Source organism: Cavia porcellus, unplaced genomic scaffold (genome assembly GCF_034190915.1).
Source record: "Cavia porcellus strain 051 isolate PalLab524CR breed Dunkin Hartley unplaced genomic scaffold, mCavPor4.1 scaffold_38, whole genome shotgun sequence".
NCBI lineage: Eukaryota > Metazoa > Chordata > Mammalia > Rodentia > Caviidae > Cavia > Cavia porcellus.
The window spans coordinates 7743110-7763689 of record NW_026947521.1 but is presented as its reverse complement, the minus strand read 5'-3'; the positions used below and the strand labels follow the sequence as shown (position 1 = coordinate 7763689).

At 50.9% G+C, this 20580-nt stretch overlaps 2 protein-coding genes across 4 annotated transcripts in view; one reads left to right on the top strand and one right to left on the bottom strand.

Annotated features, from left to right (window-relative positions):
* The window catches only part of Ca12 (carbonic anhydrase 12), a 49723-nt gene extending 40842 nt beyond the window's left edge, over positions 1-8881 (bottom strand). Inside the window, exons 1-3 of one of the 3 annotated variants that reach the window (XM_063243548.1) lie at positions 8708-8881; positions 7247-7269; positions 4055-4075 (exon numbers count right to left, since the gene is read on the bottom strand). In XM_063243548.1, the coding sequence (XP_063099618.1) occupies positions 4055-4075; positions 7247-7269; positions 8708-8795 (132 nt within the window). In that variant the 5' untranslated portion in view covers positions 8796-8881. The remainder of the gene's footprint in view (positions 1-4054; positions 4076-7246; positions 7270-8707) is intronic. The other 2 variants (XM_013145571.3, XM_063243549.1) reach the window with 2 other exon arrangements.
* LOC134474808 (endogenous retrovirus group K member 113 Gag polyprotein-like) lies at positions 7738-20153 on the top strand. The gene is made up of 3 exons (XM_063243546.1): positions 7738-8659; positions 13183-13279; positions 16245-20153. The coding sequence occupies exon 3, from the start codon at positions 16457-16459 to the stop codon at positions 18134-18136; it is 1680 nt and encodes a 559-aa protein (XP_063099616.1). The 5' UTR covers positions 7738-8659; positions 13183-13279; positions 16245-16456; the 3' UTR covers positions 18137-20153.
* Positions 20154-20580: the final 427 nt, after the last annotated feature.

Below are 20580 nucleotides of genomic sequence, written 5' to 3'. Positions count from 1 at the left end.
CTGAGACAGAGGTGAGGGTTTAGTCACCCAGATGAAGAATGTGCCTGGCCTTTTTCTGCTCTCCAGAGAGTGACTGGAGCCTCTAACTCATCGTCAGGGAATAGGGGAGAAGATGGTGCATTTTGAGTTGGCTAACCTTTTCAACCCAGGAGAAAGACAAGAGCCTCTCTGAATCAAATCAGCCTTTTAACTGCGTTTTCTCCCTTTGGCTCTGAGACATGCTCTGTGTCCTGCAGTCTGGCACGAGGTCGCTTGGTGTCCATGTCTCTGCTGAAGAATAGGAACTACAGTTTACTTTCTGGTCCCTTCTGAGTATTCCCATCTACTTCTCAGTGCCTGAGAAGGGCTTAGGGACGGTGTCCAGAGCCCCAGGAAAAATACATCAGCAGTGACTTCATAGTCCAACAGTCACTGAGAAGGAGACAGACAGAGGCCAGGAAAGGCTAGAGGACCTCCAAGACCTGAGGACATGAACTTGAGGTTTGGCCTAGGGGTGGATTTTATCCTGATTTCTAAAGGAAAAAATTTTTTTCCCTTGATACAGGGGCTCTCTAGAAAATTCCAGCTGGCCTTAACCTCACTGTGTAGCCCAGGATGGCCTGGAACTCACAGGGACCCTCCTGCCTCAGCCTCTCAGCCTGCCGAGTGCGGGATTATAGTCATGCACCAACATACCCTGCTAGGAAATTCCTTAAGACCTAGAATCCATTGTCTGGGAGAGAGATAGAGAAGGGACAGACAGCAGGAGGAGGAGTTCATGACACTGCCTGGGTCACACTGAGCCCTGCTGGAGCAGAGAGCCATCCAGCCATGGCTCTGTGTAGTGGCCACAGACAGGCCCTGACCCCTCCAGGCCCAGCCCCCATCTTGCCAGAGTTCCTTGTGCCAGGAAGGAGGGGTGTCTTCAGGAAGAGGTGGGACTCACTGTCCCTGAGGAGAGGCTCCGGTATCCATGTGCCCTTGCTGTCCCCTTGCCTGAAGTGGTTTGTGTCGCTTGTCCCAGGTCCCTAGTGCTGAGTGGCATTTGTCTCTTTTTGAGCTGCTATACTTCAGAGGAGCATCCCGCCCACATGAGCCCATCAGGGAGGGCACATGTCTCTGAGCTCTCTGGTTGCTCTGTTGTTTCTCTCTGGGTTTTCCTGTTCTTTTCTTGGGTAAAGACTTGGAAAAAACTATCAGGTAGAGATGACCGTCCCAGCCAGCTGGAATGTTCTAACTTTTCTTGATTCTAATGCACACCTAAATAAGCACATGCATCACGAGCTAGCAGCTTGCTGAGTTTTCACCAAGGGAACACAGTACTACAGCAGGAGACTGATGGTGTGACCCACACCCTTGCACCACCTTCCAGTCACCCCACTACCACCACAAAGGGCACAGATCTGCCTCAGCAGGCTGGCACTGTCGCAGCTCACATCACGTCCTCACTGCAGCCTCATTCCCAGTTCTGAGCAGGTGAGGCTGCTGGGCTGGCTTTGGTGCAGGGGCCCAGGTTTCGTCATTATCACCCTTCCTCCCCCTCTCCTGATCAAGATGGAACCTTGGCTCCCCAACCCCAGCAAGCATCCACCTCCCCGGGGGGAGCAGGGGCTGGTACTGGTCTTCTGCTAGCTGGTCTCCTCTACCCGAGCTGCTCATGCTGTCAGCCTCCTGACTCAGGGCTGGGGTCGGGGCAGAGTTCCCTTTCTAAGTACTTCCAAGGTCCCACCTATGGGAAGCCTGGGGGCAGGATGACTCAGCAATGTCTACGTGCACAGAGGCTGTGCTCCACATGCTGGGAAAACCAGCACGTTGCATTTGCTTGGACTTGCCCCATCAGCACAGCCCTCACTACCTGGAAGCCGCTTCTCCCCAGCGCCTGAGCTGGGCCCTCCGAGTACCTGTATGACTCTGAGCACGGCTGCTAGCTACAGCCTGAGCCTGTCTGCTTCCTCAGCTCTCCTCGCTTTCTCCTCCTCCATTCATCCCCACCACACATGCCCATTTCACTAATGAAAACTAGACTTGCTTTGGTGCTTATACCTTGCACGTCCATGCAGCATTAAACACTGCCCTCTGGATCCTCAGCCAAAAGTTGCTATAATGGTGCAAAAAGTTGGGAGGGCGGAGAGCTGGCCAGGGTTGGTTGTCAGGGGGGAATGCTCGAGATCAGGCCATGTGGTGCACAGAGAAGCTCTCATGGGAGAACCCTGCATCTGCAGGGCCAGTAAAGGTTTTCTTCTGCTTTTCACCCCATGATTGTGTTTCCTGTCATCTCCTCATTCTGCCCTGGGAGATTGTCATGGAGAGGTAAAGTACTCTGCAGAGGCTGGATAGTTGTTCCTTTATTCCCCTAAAGGCCGGAAGGCCCGTAGCGGAGATGGGTCACGAGGAGATGGGGCATGTTACTCAGGCTGCAGGGATCTTGGGAATCTGATCAGTGGTCCTCTTACAGAGTGTTATCAGAACGCTTAGGGGCCAGTGGAATAGTTCAGTGGTAGAGCATTTGCCTAGCAAAGTTAAAGCCTTGGTTTTTGAACCCATCCTCCCACAAATCAATCACTTGGAGGATGTGTAACAGGTTTTTTAGGCTCCTTCTTTCCTCTAGGTGTAGGCCCCCAAATCTATATTTTTGCAAATCAATCCTGGTGATTCTGATGTCAGTGACCCCAGTCCTGTGGTTTGGGAACACCAGTCTAGAGGACACTCCCCAAGTTACGGAGAATCACAGAGTATGGCCAAGAATCAAGTCCACCTTCAACACCTATGCACGCAAATGCATAGCCTGCCCAGGGACAGTGCCCAACTCTCTTGCTTCTTCCTTTGTCGGGTGTCTCCCCCTTCCCTCTTCCTGCCATCCCTGTACCCTGGAGGTGAAGACCCAGAACCCAGTTCTTGGCAAACAGCTCCCACTTCCCTTCCACCTGCCCCCTCCCACCACTACCAAGTCACTCTTCCTAACACACAGATTCGCTCCTGCCCCTCCTGGCCTCCTCTCCTGGCTTCCTCTGGACTGTTTAATCCAACCTCTTTCAACCTGGATACCCATTACTCTCCTATGAAGGCTCTCCAGGCACTTCCCTCAGATTTATCCCTGCTGTCTCTTGCCCCTGCTCATATGATGCCCTTGGAACTTGCTCTCCCCTCCCCGAGTGTCAGGAGAAAGCTTTCCTCTAAGAAGCTTTCCAGCCCTAGCTCTCTCCTCTTTTGAGCAACTAAAGTACAGAATCACTTATTTGTGTCTAGCATTATTACCTGCTGTATACTGTTTGAAATTGTGGACTTTAGTAATTTCCAGCTATAGACCCAGGGTTCCTCCTAATGACCTACCCACTTAATGGGGTGCCTTGCACATAGAAGGTGCTTAAGTAGTAATGGAGCTATGCAGGGTTAGAGCCGAGCCATGGGACTGTGGCCTGGAGGTAGCTGGTTGTTCAACAACTTTTCTGTGCTTCCAGCATGGCGGACACTCCCAAGGTAACCTTTGTAAGGAAAGGGCAAATCTCTCCCTGAGCCTACTTCTATGTTCCTGCCAGGGCAGCTACAAGCGGCACAGTTATTCCCACAGAAGCCCTGGGGGCACACTAGACATGTCTGTCTCTCTGCAGAAGACAAGCACCCCTCTTTCCCTAAGGATTGACCTCTGCCTCTTCATGCACGGCTTACTTACGGACATGGTCATAAGAAGTTAATTCTAGATACACTAGCAGATTAAGAGCCAGAGCTGGAGCCAAACCTTGAGAAAGGAGCCCTTTATTCTTTGTTTACTGTTGGGTAAATATGCTGCATAGAGAAAAGGTTCTCTCCTGCCCAGGGCCCCTGCAGCCTGGAAGTAGCTGGAGGGCTGGCAGGAATCTGCCCAGGAATCTGTGGCCCAGTGCCTGTACATGGAGCAGGCTGAACCATTCGGGGTCTGTGGCGTGCAGTCCTCTTATGGAACCATTGTTTTGAAACCCATTTGTCCCCTCTCTCAGCAATACCAGCATGGCATTTCTGACCCCCAAAGATACAAGGTTTCCAGGTTTTTTGTTAAATATTGCCATCTCCAAAAAACAGGTTTAAAATTGCTACTTACCCATGTAGGTCCACTTGGATCCTACAAAGAACAAAACAAAGCAAGTTAGTACATCTGAACTGAAGGTGGCAGGAAAGACACTACAGATTTGACCTCAGGATGGCTGAAAAGTGGCCCAGAAACCAAAGAGAAGTGGCCCCTGAGCCACTTCCACCCTGGCTTCCGCTTCTAAGAGACTCCTTGTTTCCCAGTGGACTGCGGCTGCGAGTCCCGCTGGCAGGCATGAGGAGGAATGGTCCTGCCAGGAGTACAGGAGTCACTCCCCTTACACTCCCTGCCCTTCCACCATAGTGCCCTTTATCCCTCCATCGAAAATGCATTTTCACAGTGCCGGCCCTCGCCGCTCTTCCCCTAGGGGAGGTTAGGGGTCACATCCTAAAGGTGAGGTGGCTCCGAAGCTTCTCGAAGCTTCTCTCCGAGCCCAGCGCCTGTGTGGCTGGGAAGCAGGGTGGGGGGGAGAAACTCAGAATCCTTTGCAGTGAAACTTGGCTGGCAGGTGACCTGCACGCTCATCAAGGGGCATTAACTAGGCAAGCCCTGGGTGGGTGGCTTTTTAAAACTCAGAGAGGACTTCGTTTTTTGACTAGTTTAATCTCATTTTGTTGTTGTTGTTGTTGTTATCCTGTTTTATTTCTTTGCGTCTGTGGTTTAATCTTATTTCCAGTTTTCAAATTTAAAACTGGTAGTTTTTTTTTTTTTTTTTTTTTTTTTTTGGTCTTTTTGGGACAGGGTCTCACTATGCAAAAATTTGGTAATTTTTATCAAAGGATGGCTCCATAAGACTTTAAATAAATTACCAGCCCCCTCATAGGCCCTAGCCATTTATCTGTTCCCTGGGGCAAGCACTATGAGTTCTTTTTAAAATGATTCCATGTTTTCTGCATACAGCAGACCCTTGGACTTACAAACTCAATTTGCACAGGAGGGCAGGTTGTAACTCAGGTTGCCAACTAAAGGCCCAAACTCCTCTCTCTACTCCAGAGTCTCTCTCTGTGCTCAGCAGACCTTAGTGTCCTTAGAGAGGCACTGGTCTAGGATTTCTCAGCCCCACACAGGAAAGGATACTGTAATGCTCCTTCCAGAGCTCTTTAAGGGTTAAATCTGTATCTGAGACCATCTGGAAGCCCAAGTGGCTGGCTTTGGGCCTAACTCAAGACTTTCGTTGTAAGTTAAAACTGAAATCCCAGTCATAATCCCAGTTGTTCACATGTTAGGCTGGTCGTAACTCAAGGGTTCTCAACATTCTTACATTGTTCTATGTGGTTGTCTTAGGGTTCAGGGTTCACTCAGGGAGAGAATTTAGTTCTCTTGCATGCCTGTCCCCTCTTTTTGTGGGTGAGGAAGTTAAAGTCCACTAATGTAAAGTGATTTGCCTAAGATCACAGGGGAGCAGAGTCTCAGCACATTTACCATTTGTTCCCATGAGCCTCTGAGTCTATGTCTCAGTCTTTGGAGCAGCAGGCAGTGGAGTCCAAGCTTTTAGGACTGTCTGATGATGATGTGTCCCTTTTCCCCATAAAAGTGGTCACAAGCTTGGACACACAAAACTTCACATATCACAAATCACAGAAGGTCCACAAACCACCCAGAAACTGGCTATGGACTCCACAGGAGTTACCTCCCTTGAAGCAGCAATTAAATAAAAGCCTTCAGAACCAGGAGGAAACAAACTTACATATGATCCCCAAGTTTATTACGAGGCCTCTTACTGAAATGATAGTGAAAAGAAAAGAAAACACTGCCTTAGAACAAGCTCCAGAAGATGTCAGACATCTTTTGTGGACATTCTCCTTCACTATTCTGGCCAAAGGTTCACTATTGAAATACACTCACAGATTTCAGAGACCTGGGAAGTCCAAGTATTGCTGCTCAGCCAGGCAGAGCCCTCAGAGCCCCAGGATATAAAATTCTCACAGGAATTCTCTCAGAAGAATCCATCTTCACTATCCCCAGGGAGATCCCTACTGCTTCGGAGCCATCTCTGCATCCTGGGGTGACAGTGCCCCTACCCCGGATAATATGAAGCCTCATTGCACATCTGCTGTGTTCCCAGAGCTCGAAAAGCTGAGGTTGCCCCTCGCCCCCGCCCCGAGATTTGGTGCTCTTGTCTTCAGATAGGCATCAGCGTGACACTTCAGAAAGCTCACAGATGAGTGTACAGAGGGCATGTCTGGGACTGGACGGCCTGGGGGAGTGACACAAGAGCAAGGACTTGAAAAGCAGCCATGTTCCCTGTCCCTTCTGGCTCCCTGGTAGTTGGGACTTGGTACTTTGGGTATAAACAGAAATGTCAGGCAGGGCTGAGGGGCTATAAGGCTGGGAGACACAGCACCGTAAAAAGAAGGTGAGGATTGTGCTGAGTCATGAGGGTTCGTCTGTGAAGATCAGGGTCCAAAGATTCCTTCCTGGCTTCACTTTCATCTCAGGAGGATGCCAAGAGGCGTGCACATGTGCAGCACTCAGCTACCCACGCAGAAGGCAGAAGTACGTTTATGCAGCTCAGGAATGGTACCTCCAGGCTCCCACCTCTAGCTTTAGGGACAGCAGTGTTAACAAGATTAAACCTAACTCCACCACCCAGGCCATGCCAAGGTTTCCTGAGGGAGCAAGCCCTTCCCAAAAGAGAATCATTTCCTTCCCAAAAAAGGCCTTCAGCTCCTTCGGGAAGAGGCATCTCAATGCCTGTTTGAACCTGCAAACCCAACTAGCACTGGGAACAGAGGTGCCCTGGAGGGATCCCACCAGCAAATGGTATTTACCAAGAGCCAGGCCTCTTCGGGGGCCCTGCTTGCAAGAAGCTTCTAAAGTAACAATCACCCGGGCAGGGCCAGAAGTCACTAGAATGTCCATTAGCCATGGCAACCAGGCATCCTAAGGTTTTCTTCAAAAGACCCTTGCCATCACCACGATCCATGCTCCTCCTTCCCCTGACCCTGAGTGTTTTTCTGGGACAGTCACCAGGGTCAACTGCGGCAAGTTTCAATGTCCAGGCAGAGGGCAGAGCACATGTAGACTCCATTACTCAGCAAGACCCTCTAGCTCAGCTGGGTTAATATTGGCACTCTGTTCACCTCAGTGAGTTTTTGCTTAGACCTTGTCCCCTGTGGCATTCAAAGAGCCAAGAATAAATAATAAATAACATGCATAATAAACAACAGAAAAAAAAAACTTGCTGGGCATAGTGGTACACACCTGTAGTCCAAGTACTTGGGAGGCTAAGGCAGAAGGATAGTAAGTTAGAGGCCTTGTCTCAAAGAAGCAAAATAAATACATTAAATTAAGAGAGCTGGGGGAGTAGCTTAGTGGTAGAGGGCTGTCTAGCACTGTGAGGCCCTAGGTTCAATTCCAGTACGGGGTAGGGTGACCTATTACATAGAACCCAAGTGTGCCTGTGGGAGGGGAAGAGTTTTGACTGCAAGCTTCCCCTGCCTCAGCCTGGAGCTTGGCAAGGAAGGGAGCTGGGGGCAGGGGGCCAGCGGTCCCTGGGAGAGGCAAGCAATGAGCTTTCAGGGAAGATAGCTGGAGAGTGGCCTTTTTCTCCCGTCTTGGAGCCTCCCGGGACTAAAAACGATTTCCAGTGTACTTCCATCTCAAGCCTACTTTCTCCCGACAGGAACACATTCCGAAGTTGGCAGTTTTAACAATGAGTTTCCACGTTTATGGAAGTGCTTTCCCCCACCCCGCCCACAGGAGGGAGACGGTGCTGAGCACATCATGGCCACCAGTCAGAATGCTCGGCCACCCCGCGCCCCTCCCCAGCTGCACAGTGACCTGAGAGAAGCGCAGAGCTTCGATGGTGCCACCAGTGCCGGCGGCAGGGAGCGACTCTCAGCCCCTCCGAGTCCTTCCATAAATGTTGCAAACCCACTTTGCAACTCCAGGAACTGTTGCAAGCCCAGGAACTGCAGCACCCACAAGTGTCCCCACAAGCTGGGGCAGACTCTGTCCAGGGCAGAAGCATCCACCAGGACCCAGGGCACTTTCACCAAAGTCACCTCCCCTACCCGGCCGACGGAACAGCAGGCAGGAAGAGTCTTAACCGAAGAATCACCCCGGTCCCCTCCCCACCTCAACCTGTCCCTCTCCACTAGCTCGGCGCTACCCCCTCCCCGCAGCTTAGGCGCCCTAATTACTATCAGAAATAAGGTGTGCGTGCGCGTGTGGGTGCAGACACATGGACTTTCTGGACAGTCGAGTCCACCTACAGAAAAACAATGATCAAGGATGGGATTTTACGTTATCCCTTTCACGTGGAGGTAAAACCTGCGGTGAAGAGTTTCTCTCTCAGAGGAAACACCTCCACTGAGCGGTCCGCAGTGGGCAGCAGCAAACCCTCGCAGGTAAGACTTTAAATCCTCCTTGGTGTGCAAACCACACCTCCAGAGAGAGGGAGCCGCGGGCTTTTGGCAGCCATGCAAGCATTTCAACGCCAACTGCGAGAGGCCACGCGCTTCCCGCCCCATCCAGCGGCAGCAATTCCTGCTTCGCAAAGAAAACCCAAGCATCCTTGCTTCAAAACGCGCTCTTTCGGATGCACCGCCTTCCCTCCGCCCCCAGCAGTGATCTGACCTGATCCTGCAAAGCCTGAAGACCCCTCTTGCCCAGGTGGGGCTGAGTGCTCAGCACTGCTCGGGAAGCGGGCGGGAACTTTACCGTTGCGCGGGGCCGCGCGGGAAGGCTGCGCCTGCAGGATCAGCAGCAGGAGGGCGGCGGCGGCCGCGCGTGGGCCGCTGCGGGACATCTTCCACGCGTCCCCGGCGCGATGCTCTCAGCAGACGGGGCGCACCAGCACCGCGCGAGCTAGTCCGCGTCTGGGCGCCTGGCTCTCTGGGCTGCCTTTATGTAGCAGCTCAGCACCAAACACATGATGTCATCAAGCGGGGGGAGGGGAGCCCGGCCTCCGGGAGGGCTGCGCCCCAGGTCCGAGGTGAGCTGTGGCCCGGATTTCAGCTGCCCTCCCCGCCGGCGCTCCTGGGGTCGCGGCTGACCTGGGGAGCCAGTGCTCCGCGGAAGCTGCCCTCAGGCGGGGGTGCGAGTGCCGGTGCTGGCCCGGAGGGGAAGAGTTTGTTTGCGGATCCCTTCAGCGGTGTGGTCTGGGTCCCTCACTACCCCTACTTAAGAGTCTAGTGCTCTTTGGGCCAAAGCCTCCTCCGGGGCCCCAGTGGCACCCTTACTTGAACTGGGCGCAGGTGAGTGACTGCAGCCAAGAAGCAGCCTTGAGCTCAGGATTTATTTCTGGACTAGCTGGTGTACATCTTGGTCTCCGCTGGGCGCGAGTGTTTCCCGTGTATGTTTGCAACCCCCGTGGCTCACCGCTGACCACTTTCCTTGCCTCCTTGCATGCCTGTGCTTTCATCTGTTTAGTGATGTGCATGCACTGTGGATCCCTTTTGTATTAGCTCTTCGGGTTCTTATTAATCTAGTGCCCCATTATCTCCTAAATCTTGCTGCTGCTGCCACTTGCTGTCCCCACCACTGAGATCACTTGTGCTTTTGGCTTTCCCCGACACACTCAGGGTCTCTGCAGAGCTCCAGGTGCTGGACTTGGTTTCTCTTCCCTGTTGTGACTACTCCCACTCTTGACACACACAGCTCAGAGCACACTGGCTGCGGAGCATGCCCATCCCCAGCACTGGCACGGGACCCCTCGGTTTGTGACCTGCCAGTCACACCCTCCTTTCCTGACCACAGCAGCCAGACCAGCCCTTACCAGTATCAGGTTTCTTCTGACCCTCACACGGCCTTAGTGACCAGTGAAGCCACTTGTTCACCTTGATTTGGGAGGAATGAAGCAGTCTCCCTGCTGACAACCACCCGGAAGCAGATGCCTCCACATTTCAAGGGGTATTACTGTCCTTTGGATTCTTTATCAGCTCAGCTATTCTGTGGTAATAAAAGGCTTTGAAGACTCTTTAAAGGAAGTTTTTACAGTGACAATCCTGTCACAGCCACTTCCAGACCACAGTAGGCTTAGGGTTGACCTTTTCTGCCCAATAAAGAGCCTTGAGCAAGCTCTGGAGTGGGGAAGGAGTGTTTGTAGTTCTTGTTCCTGTGTCTTTTGTCCTCAAGGTTATTCTGTTTAGACAATGAAATCGACTAGAGTGACACAGGAACCTGCAGGAACCACTGCAGTGCCACAGATTCAGGCCCTGGATGTGGGGAAGAGAAATCACTTGCCCTCTCCAACTGGTTGTTCAAGGCAGACTGGGCCGTGCACACACCTGCTACTGTTTCCTCCCGGGGTGTTTTGCCCATTGTGTCTGCCTGAATGTTAAGTTCCACCTTGCCTCATCATGGGTCTGTAATGGGTCCCTAAAGACAGAGAGGTTAAAAGTGGGGAAAGGCTGGGTTCAGCAGGCAGGTAAACTTAAGAGTCAGGAACTTGGTTAATTAGTAAAGCATGGAGGGTGATTAAAAGAGAAGCAAGAATATAAACTGTGGCTCAATAGCTGTAAGTATGTTGAGTGAACTTTAAAAAAAAATATTCTTAGGCAATCAGAGGAGAGAAAAATTGCACAGAATGACTGAATTTTGAAAGTTTTCAAGCTGAGGGGCTGGGAATGTGGCTTAGTGGTAGAGCTCTTGCCTTGCATGTATAAGGCCCTGGGTTTGATCCCCAGCCCTACACAAAGTATTCAAACTGAATATAAAGGACCACTCCCCCATCTCCCAACTCTCTCTCTCCCCCTGCAGCAGACAACATGCACATTTCTGACTTGAGTTCCCACCTCAGGATCCCTTTCTCTGCTTTCTAGAGCTTGTGTAAATGAGCTCCTAAGGGCCTATTTCACCATCACCAAAGAGGGCTGTTGTCAGCCAATAACTAACCCATTACTCAGGGGCTTAGGGTGGAAAGTGGGCCTTCTGTATGCAAAATGTGGCAACTCCAAATGACACACCCAGGCTCCCAGGCACAGTCCTCCTCTGGAATAGCACCAGTAAAAGAGGAGGGTGAGGCTGGTGAGTCACAGGGCAGAGGAGTGTGGAGGAAAGGAGGCAAGGTTGGTGTCAGGAGGTCTGGGGCGAAGGTCTGCCCCAGCACTCACACATTGCAACCCTGACCAAGGTTCCCGCCATCCTCCACATGCAGCAGGCTGTGGTCGCTGCCCCGTACACTAGCCGAACTGACATTTGGCTAGAAAGAAATAGGAGTGGCAGCATTTTGTATATTCACTCATTCATCTTCCATGTGCCAGGTACTGTACAAAGCACAGCCTTTGTTTTTGGAGAGTGCATAAACACAAAGAATCTCATGAATCACTATAGCATTACAATTGGAATATGTGCCTGGAAAAGTTAATAGGTAACTGAAACTGCCCCACTATGTCCTGGGCAGTGATGGGAGACCTCATCATGGGGAGCTTAGCTGTGATGGCTCCATAAAATCATTGAAACGCACAGCTATTGCCAGACTCATCTTAGCTGGTGGTGATTGCTCTTCCATGAGTTGTTAGCCTTTTGTGTTGAAAGGTTGGGTATTATAATCCCAAATATGGAGTTCAGTCATCCAAGTATTGTAATTCTCTTTCAAGTTCTCCTCACAATCCAAAAGGTTGTATTTGTAGTCCCACTGAGGCGTCATTGGAATCCCAGCAAGTTAATTCCAATCTACCACCACCAATGCAACCCACAGCAAGAATAAAGACACCAAGACATGTTCCAAGTTAAGGGCAGCCAAGGGATCCTAAATCCGATCCCCATGAGGACATACGGACAAAGGCCTTGATCCTAGGCCTCTCCCAGAATTTATTATCTTGTGAAGAAGTGGGGAGGGTAGCTCAGGGATGAGTGATAGTGAGGATGGCAGGAATTATGTGAGTAACTTGAGCTGGCTGGCCAGGTGCAAGAATGACATCTCTATAAATTGCAGAGACAAAGATATGCAGAAGGATCAATTTACATAATCTAACTAAGGTAGCAATGGAATTGTTTTGGAAGGCTGTTGCTTAGGTTTCTGATATGCAAACTCTTGTGCCCTGGGGAGTCAAGCCTCTTTATCTTGAGGCTGTACCCAGTTGACATTCCTGGAGCTAGTGGCTCTAACATCTTGCTGTGCTCCTATCCTGTACATATCCTGTAGGAAGAACACTATGAGAGGAAACAGGACTGTCAGTTGGCTTTAGAGATTACATATTAGCACCTGGGCTAGCCTGATTTGCAATGCTTAGGGTCCATTGAAGAGAGAAGGAAATACCCTAGCTAGCTTTTTACATATCTTTATAAGGAAATGGGTCTCCAAATAATCAAAGTCACAGTAATTGTTTTGCATTCAAAGGGAGTCACTGGAGTTGTCTCCCACTGTTGGGTATAGAGAATTTCATTCGTTCAGGTAAGAATAATATTCCTCTGCTGAGAATGCATGTGGAGCTAAGGAAAGGACTTCTGGGGAGAAAACCAGCATTTGTTTGGCCTTGACTGTTTGTCTGGTGGCCTGTGGCACTTTATTCTTATGGCAGTCAGCTGGAAGGGACAACATTAGGTGTGCTTATACCTAAAAGGAATGTGACGCTTGGCAAAGTTAATCCTCTCCTAACTCAAATTCTGAGGGCTTGCAATAGTAGAGACTCAACTCTCAGCTGACATCCTTTGTCTTCCAGGCCCAGGCCTGCCCCATCCATGCCTACAATGGGGATATTTTGCCACCAAATGCCTCTAAATTGTGGATTCTCCGATTTTCTAGATACCGATAAAGGTACAATATGACAATTTTAGCAATCAAATACTAATCAGCAGGGACATGGCCGCATCTTCCTCTCTGTACGTCCCTGCACGCCGATCAATTCATTGAGCATCTGCCAGGAGGAGCTAGGAACTCACAGCTTCAGCAAAGGAGCAGGGGACTTCAAGCCCTGCTACCCATAATCTTCACTGTATTAATGAGCTCTGCTCTAACCAAGGAGAGGGAGGAGGAGGGAATCAGACAGCAGGCAGAGCCAGGGGCAGGGGAGAGGAAGGGAAAAGGCCAGGGCTGCTGCCGAGCCAAGACTCTCACGGCCCCACTGAGCTGGGCACCAGCGTCCGTCTTTGAAGATGCAGTGCCGTAGCTTTCTTCACATCTGCTCTTCGCTGTGGCGACGATGGTGTGTCTTCACCTCTGTGTGAACCCGAACCACTCTGCTCTGTTTCAGGCAGGATCAGGTGGAGTACAGTGTGACCTGGGGGAAAGATTACCTGCTGGCATCCTGTACCAGCAAATGCCCTAGGACCTGATCCAGCCTCCTGCCTGTACGTGCCTCTGTCTTCTGATCAGTAAGCCCGGGTACCAATGTCTAACCCCAAGCAGGTGGGGGCCATCCATGGGCCAGTGTTTGGGTGGTGGGGAGAGTAGCAGCATTTGACCTACAGAAGCTATCATTCCTAAGAATGGACTTGAAATGCAGTGGGGCTGATCTCAGCCATGGTTTACTCATCCAAGAAAAGGAAAACTGAATTCCAACCAGGGAAATGAATTCTCACCCCACCCCTGCCACAGGTTCCCATGATTCTCTGGGCCTGTTAGCCACGAATCCTTCAGCTGTTGCTTTTGTTAAATAAGGAATAATGACTTTTCCCCAGGACTTGTTTTGTTTTGTTTTTGTTTTTGGTGCCGGAAATCGAACTCGGGACCTTGCACTTGCCAGGAGGTGCTGTGCTGCTGAGCTACATCCCTGGCCCTGTTTTTGTGTTTTGAGGTTGGGTTTTGCTGTGAAATTCAGGTTGGCCTTGAGCTCACTATGTACCTTAGGCTGGTTTTTTTTTTTTTTTTTTTTTTTGGTCTTTTTCATTTTTATCGGTACCAGGGATCGAACTCACGACTGCCTACTTGCAAGGCAAGCGCTTATGCCGCTGAGCTAAATCCCCAGCCCCCGTTAGGCTGGTTTTTAATGCATTGCAATCTCTAACATACAGGTGGGAGGAAACCAGCAGAGACTACCAGGCTTGTGTAAAGGCAACACGACCTGGAACTTATTGTGCCTGGATGCAGGCTGAGGGCGAGATCATCTGCCTGGAACAAAGAGAAGTTTCTCTTTTGATAGGAATAGAGAGAAGGCAGGGTACATTAGGCAGGAAGATTCTAGCAAACATCTGTGGTCAAAGTTCTTTGGCAGTCTTGCACCTCAGTGGGCAGAGTCCTTGAAGTGTCAGATATAAAATTTTGAGTATCTTCAGATATCCCAGGACCTGCAGAATTCCTTGTCCTATCTTATTTCCTTATTTCCTGTGACAGCCTTAGTGCTGAGCTGAGTTCCCTGCGGAAAGTAGTGCTTCTGCTGACAAGCATGTTGGGGGCTGGGGGAGTCAGGTCCAATTCCAACCTTACAGGTCCTTTTGCTTCAGCCTCTGAGTGCTGGAATTAAAGACTTGTACTTTTTCTTTAGTTTTTCTCAGGCTGGCCTTGAGCTCACAGCAATCCTCCTGCCTCAGCCTCCCAAGTGCTGAGATTATAAGCATACACCACCATGCCCAGTCCACCCCAGGACTTTTAATTAATTTTTTTGTAAATGATGAAAATTCAAAATTCTTTGCGCAGAGAAAGCTAGCATTTAAGGATGCTGTACAACCTTGATGCAACACAGTTTATCTCTTTCCTGGTAAATTATTTGAAAACTCATGGTAAACTGACACCAAGGCCACTTGGGAGGTGTAATTGATCAGCAGTACCTTCAGATTTCTTGCAGCCGTCTCTCTTTTTCCACCTGCTAGCTGAATATACTGTTTCCTAACTGCAAGGGTTTGATCCAGATCTTGTTCTAGGTCTTAGTGTGAATTACTGTCCTCTCTTACCCATCTCCTAAACCACAGAGTAATCACAGACCACATCCCAACAAGCTCACAAGTGCAACAGAAAGCGAGTAGTCCTGATGTCTAATCTGACGACTTCAGCCATGAGTCAGGTAGGCAGGAAAGCTTAGGAGAAAGAGCTTTGGTATCACATGAACTTGGGTCTGAAACTCAGCTCTGCTCCTCCCCATCCTGTGTGATCCTGAGCAAGTCACTTTCTGTCTGAATCTGAGTTTCATCCTGATCAAAGAGATGAGGCCCATAGAGGAGTAACAGAATAAGCAGGGCCCATGGAGGACTCAGTACAGTTGTCCTTAGGAAGCACTGTGCAGATGGTAGTTCTCACAGTGGAAGGGTCCTGACTGGCTGTGGGAGCTATTTCACCCCATTTTTCCAATTCTAGTTTGGGCTACCCCACCAACTTCCATAAAGCCTTAGGAAAAACTGGCCAAAGAGTTCAGAGGTTGCTTTCCCACAATTCTATATAGTCCTCTCAAAGATTATAGTTGTGGTTATCACAAATGTCTTTCTGCTTAAGTCATCACAAACCTGATCTTCCTCCTGAAGAAAGATACCTTCTAAATAAGTAGTCTCAGAACTGCTTCACCACAAGAAATGCCTGATCAGTGGGATTTTGGAGCTGGGCCGGACAAGTGCTTGAGCCTCTGAGCTAGGGGGCCCTATCTCCACTGTTTCTAGTGTAGTGGGAATGCATAGTGGGATTTTTCTCTCCCAGCTGCGGTTGTCGTGCTCAGGCTTTGGTGCCTGACAAAGAGCTGGGAGCTGGGTGCAGCTGCCCTTGCTGGTTTTGGGGTCTAGACAGCTGAGGACCACTCAATGAGCTTCCTCCCAGATTCATCAGGTTACGATGCCTCTCTGGCAAGGAGGCCAGTCTTGACTGTGACCGGCTTCCTCTCCAGCCCTGGAAAGAGGAAGGGTACCGGGTGGGGTGGGGTGGTGTTGGGAGCCGCAGCCCCGAGCCCGGTCGCCTCACTTGGCGGACGTGAGGCCTGTAGTAAAGAGTGAAGCCTGAGGTAGATTACCCCTCCCATCGAATATGTTAGTTTCCTGCTTACCGCGTAAACAACCCGCTCAACAATATAGTCTGCCTGGCAACTGATGATGTTAGCCAATCAGCTTGCCTTGCTTACTTTAACATGATTGGACACTGTACCCGTATATATATACTGGTGCCACCCCTGGGAGGAAGTAGAAGCCAGGTAGAAGCCCGGAAGTAGAAGCCCAGAAGGAGCCGCGGAGAGCGGACCGATAGAGGCTTCGGGGCAGACTGAAGCACAAGAGGAGCCTCGGAGAGCGGACCAAAGGAGGCTTCAGCTGGGAGAACCCAGGGCAGGCTGTACGGAGAAGAAGAATAAAAAGAAAAGGTTGTCCACTCCCAGACTTTGTCGTGTGTCCTTCCGCCGGCCAGAAGCGACCGCGACATTTGGTGGCCCGTACGGGGACTGATCACCCCCGAGACGTGAAGTGGACAACGCTCCAGTACAGAGCTGCGAGACAGGTGAGTTGGGGATAAGCCTGGGCTCTGGGTGGCGCGCACCTACAGGGCTTTTAGACTCCCCTCAGGCTCACGCGTAAGTGGCGGATTCCTTGGGCCTCACGCGGTGAGTAACATATTAAAAAATGGGAAACATGCTAGGTAGCGGCACTAAGAGCGAGGGTGGTTGTGGAGAAAGCTCTCAAGAGCTTACAAAAGTACGCAGGGTATCTGAGCAGGCCCAGTCAGGGAGCTCCCGAGAGGTGTCCGTCAAGGGGAACAAGGATGCTAAGGAGGAGGACGGGGCTCTAGCCTCGGAGTCGTCTGACTCCGAGGACGAGGGAAAGTTGAATGGCAGGGAGGCCAAAGAGACCAGCTGTCAGGAGCCTAAGTCGCTCAATAAGGAGTCGCAGGGTTCTTTTCCAGCGTTGCCCCGCGAATTGCGCTCTGCTCAACCTGGTCTGCGGAGGAGTAGAGAGCTCCTGAGTGCGCCCCGGCGCGAGAGGGAGGCAAAGCCTTCCGCCCCACCTCGGGGGCCGTTTCCGGAGGCGATTCCTCGCCACGAGGCGGCCGCCTGGGAGCCCCCCCCCCTTTCGCCAGAACAGGAAGTGATGCACGGGCCCCCATTTTCCGCCCAATCACGGCCGCCGTCTTATGCTCCGCCGCAGGCGGGTCGGTATTTTCACAGGCGGCTTTGGCAGGGGGGACGCTTGTCTCATGAGGTACATCCACCTGGGATAGATAGTGACCCCTACGAGATATTTCCTGTACAAGTAGCTATGGGCCAGGGACGCAATGTATGGGAGCCTTTTGAGATAAAGCAGATTAGAGAGCTTAAAAATGCAGTTACAACTTTTGGGCCGACTGCGCCTTACACCATTGCCATGCTGGAGAATCTGTCTTCTGGGCCCCTCACCCCCGCGGACTGGATTCAGCTAGCAAAGGCGTGTCTGCCCTCGGGTAGTTACCTGGATTGGCGAGCCTGGTATGCAGAGTTCTCTGCAGAGCAGGCTGAGAAAAACGCCAATCGAGGAAACCGGGGGTGGAACAAAGAAATGCTTATGGGAGAAGGTCGGCACGCTGATGATCAGACGCAGTTCCCCGGCGCTGTCTATGAACAAATCAATGCCATAGGGCTCCGCGCCTGGAAGCAAGTAAGTGGTGCCGGAACAGCCTCCTTGTGTCTTTCAAAAATAATTCAGGGTACCACAGAGCCATTTGTTGACTTTGTGGCCCGAATGCAAGATGCTGCCGATAAGATATTTTCTGATCCGGGAGTGGCTCGACCGCTGGTAAGGCAGCTGATTTTCGAACAGTGTACAAAGGAGTGCAAGGCAGCGATAGCTCCTCATAAGAACAAGGACCTCAATGCCTGGATTAGGATATGCAGAGAGATAGGGGGGCCGCTCTCTAACTCGGGAGTGGCTGCTCTCCTGGCCGCGGCTGTACAGCAGAGGGGACCTCGCGGGTCAGGAGGGGAATGTAAGGCTAAAGGGTGTTTTGCCTGCGGGGAGCCAGGACACATTAAACGTCACTGCCCAAACAATGCAGATGCTAGGCCTCGTCCTAGGAATGAAGAGCCATATGTTTGTGGGCGATGCAAGAAGGGATCACACAGAGCTGAGGAGTGTAGGTCAGGTTTTGATGCTCAGGGCAACCGTATTTGTGGACAAGATGCTAGAGAGCCAAAAAACGGCCAGAGGGGGCCCCCTTCACAGGCGGGCCCCCGCCCCAGAGACAGGACAGCTCAGGGTGGCAGCCTTCAACAAGGGCCACCCCTGGGTCAGCAGGTGTGGACCTCAGTGTCGCCTCAGGACTTATATTAGTGCCTGATATGGGTGTTCAAGTGGTTGAAACCACTTTTAAGGGACCGTTACCCAAAAATTCCGTGGGTCTGGTGATCGGGAGATCCTCCACGGCCCTTCAGGGTCTCACAGTAGTCCCGGGGGTCATAGACTCAGACTACACAGGACATATTAAAATTATGGTTCAATCTCTTGTGGGTACTATGGTAATCAATAAAGGAGACAAGATGGCGCAGCTCTTGCTGCTCCCCAGTCTCCACAAGAGATTTCCCTCAAAGCAGAAAATTAGAGAAAGTCAAGGTTTCGGTTCCTCAGGGGAAGTCTTTGAGGGACTCCATATGACACTTGGTAAAAGGCCTATGCTCTCACTTAAGGTCAATGGCAAAAATATAACAGGGCTCCTAGACACAGGAGCTGACCGTTCCATTATCTCCAGAAAGGATTGGCCTTCCAACTGGCCCACCAACACTGCAGATAACACGCTGCAGGGCCTGGGGATGGTGTCAGCTCCTCAGGTTAGTGCTTCAACCCTGCTCTGGTGCGATGAGGAGGGTCATCAGGGCCATTTCCAACCGTTTGTGTTGCAGTTGCCAGTGTCTCTATGGGGAAGGGACATCCTCACTCAGATGGATGTCACGCTTACGTCAAACTGCTCCCCCCAGGCTAAGGATATACTCAGGAACCAGGGATATACCCCCGGCAAAGGCTTGGGCAATGCCCTGCAGGGTCGGACATCCCCAATACCAGTAGAGAACAAAAAAGGTAGGCAAGGATTGGGTTTTTCTTAGGGGCCGCTGAAGAAGCTCTCCTACCCACTTCGATCAAAATCACCTGGAGATCAAATGATCCGGTTTGGGTACCTCAGTGGCCCCTGCCTAAGGAGAAGCTATTAGCCTTGTCAAAAATAGTCAGTACACAACTTAGATTAGGACACATTAACATTGTCTCCGATTCTAGGTATGTGGTCAATGCTATGCAAGTGCTTGAGACTGCCGGTTTAATTAGATCCACTTCCACAGTGGCTGGGCTGTTCCTGTCTATCCAGACATTGCTTCAGAACAGGCACCATAAGGTCTTCACCACCCACATAAGAGCACATACATCCCTGCCAGGGCCTATGGCACAGGGAAATGCAGCTGCTGACACTGCCACTCGCCCGTTATGGATTTTTACCTTACTAACACCAATCGAGCGAGCCCGTGCCTTCCATGTTAAGTTTCATGTCAATGCCAGGACACTAGCAAACCATTTCCATGTTTCCAGAGCAGATGCACGAGATATCGTGCGACTATGTGACTCCTGTGCCACATATAAACCTGCCATACCGATGGGAGTAAACCCTCGAGGTTTGATCCCTGGTGATGTTTGGCAGATGGACATCACACATATACAGGAGTTTGGGACTCTTAAATATGTTCATGTTTCCACAGACACCTGTTCTCACGTCATATTTACAACAACAAAAACAGGTGAAAAAGTGTCTAATGTGATCAATCATTGCCTGGCGGCTTGGGCCGCATGGGGCAAACCAAAGATATTAAAAACTGATAATGGACCAGCCTATATAGGCAAAGCTTTCAATGAGTTCTGCAAAATGATGGAGGTTCAATTAAAACATGGTATCCCATACAATCCCCAAGGTCAAGGAATCATTGAGAGGGCTCATAGAAGCCTCAAAGAAATTTTACAAAAACAAAAAGGGGGAGTAGGCCAAGGCCTGGCCCCAAAGGCACGATTATCCATGGCACTATTCACACACAATTTTTTAAATTTAAATAATGATAATCGCTCCCCAGCTGTGGAGCACTGCAACCCTTCCCCCAACCATAAAGGGTGGGTGAAGTGGAAAGATGTCCTGACAGGACAATGGATGGGCCCGGATCCAGTGGTCAGCTGGAACCGAGGCGCGGTTTGTGTTTTCCCACAGGAACCGGGACGAGAACCACTGTGGATACCGGAGAGACTGACACGGACAACAAAGCCCTCGACTAAAGATCAGACCTGCCCTACTGGAGATCCATCACAGACCAACCAACAAGATGAATAGAAATAGCGGTAGCCCGAAATGGACAAGAAGATCCTCAGGCATATGCATGGCTTGCTCGATTGGCCCACGACCGAGTCTAGATATGGCGGGCATCCCTCATTCTCCTCCATAAGGTGACAATATACAGCAGGGTAGGTGAGTCAATGACGGGTAAGAGCGTGCCTCCCCAGCACGACTCGACCTAAGCCAGGCCCTACCCCATCCTGCACGTAAGCCGCTGGACTGTTAGATGCTGCCCAGGTCTAAATTTCTCTCCGAGGGGATTTCTTTACGGAGAGGAAATGAGTGCAAGCTTGTGTGCATCCAGGTTCCGTCCAGTTTGTGCCTGGCCCTAGAAAAAGGACGAGGGCCTCAGGGCCTTGGCAGACCATGGGACGGCCGACCAGGGTCTAAGCCAAGGACCTACGGTGGGCCTACG

Excerpts from the sequence above, each read along its gene's own strand:
- LOC134474808 (XM_063243546.1), top strand. The coding sequence starts at position 16,457 with ATGGGAAACATGCTAGGTAGCGGCACTAAGAGCGAGGGTGGTTGTGGA.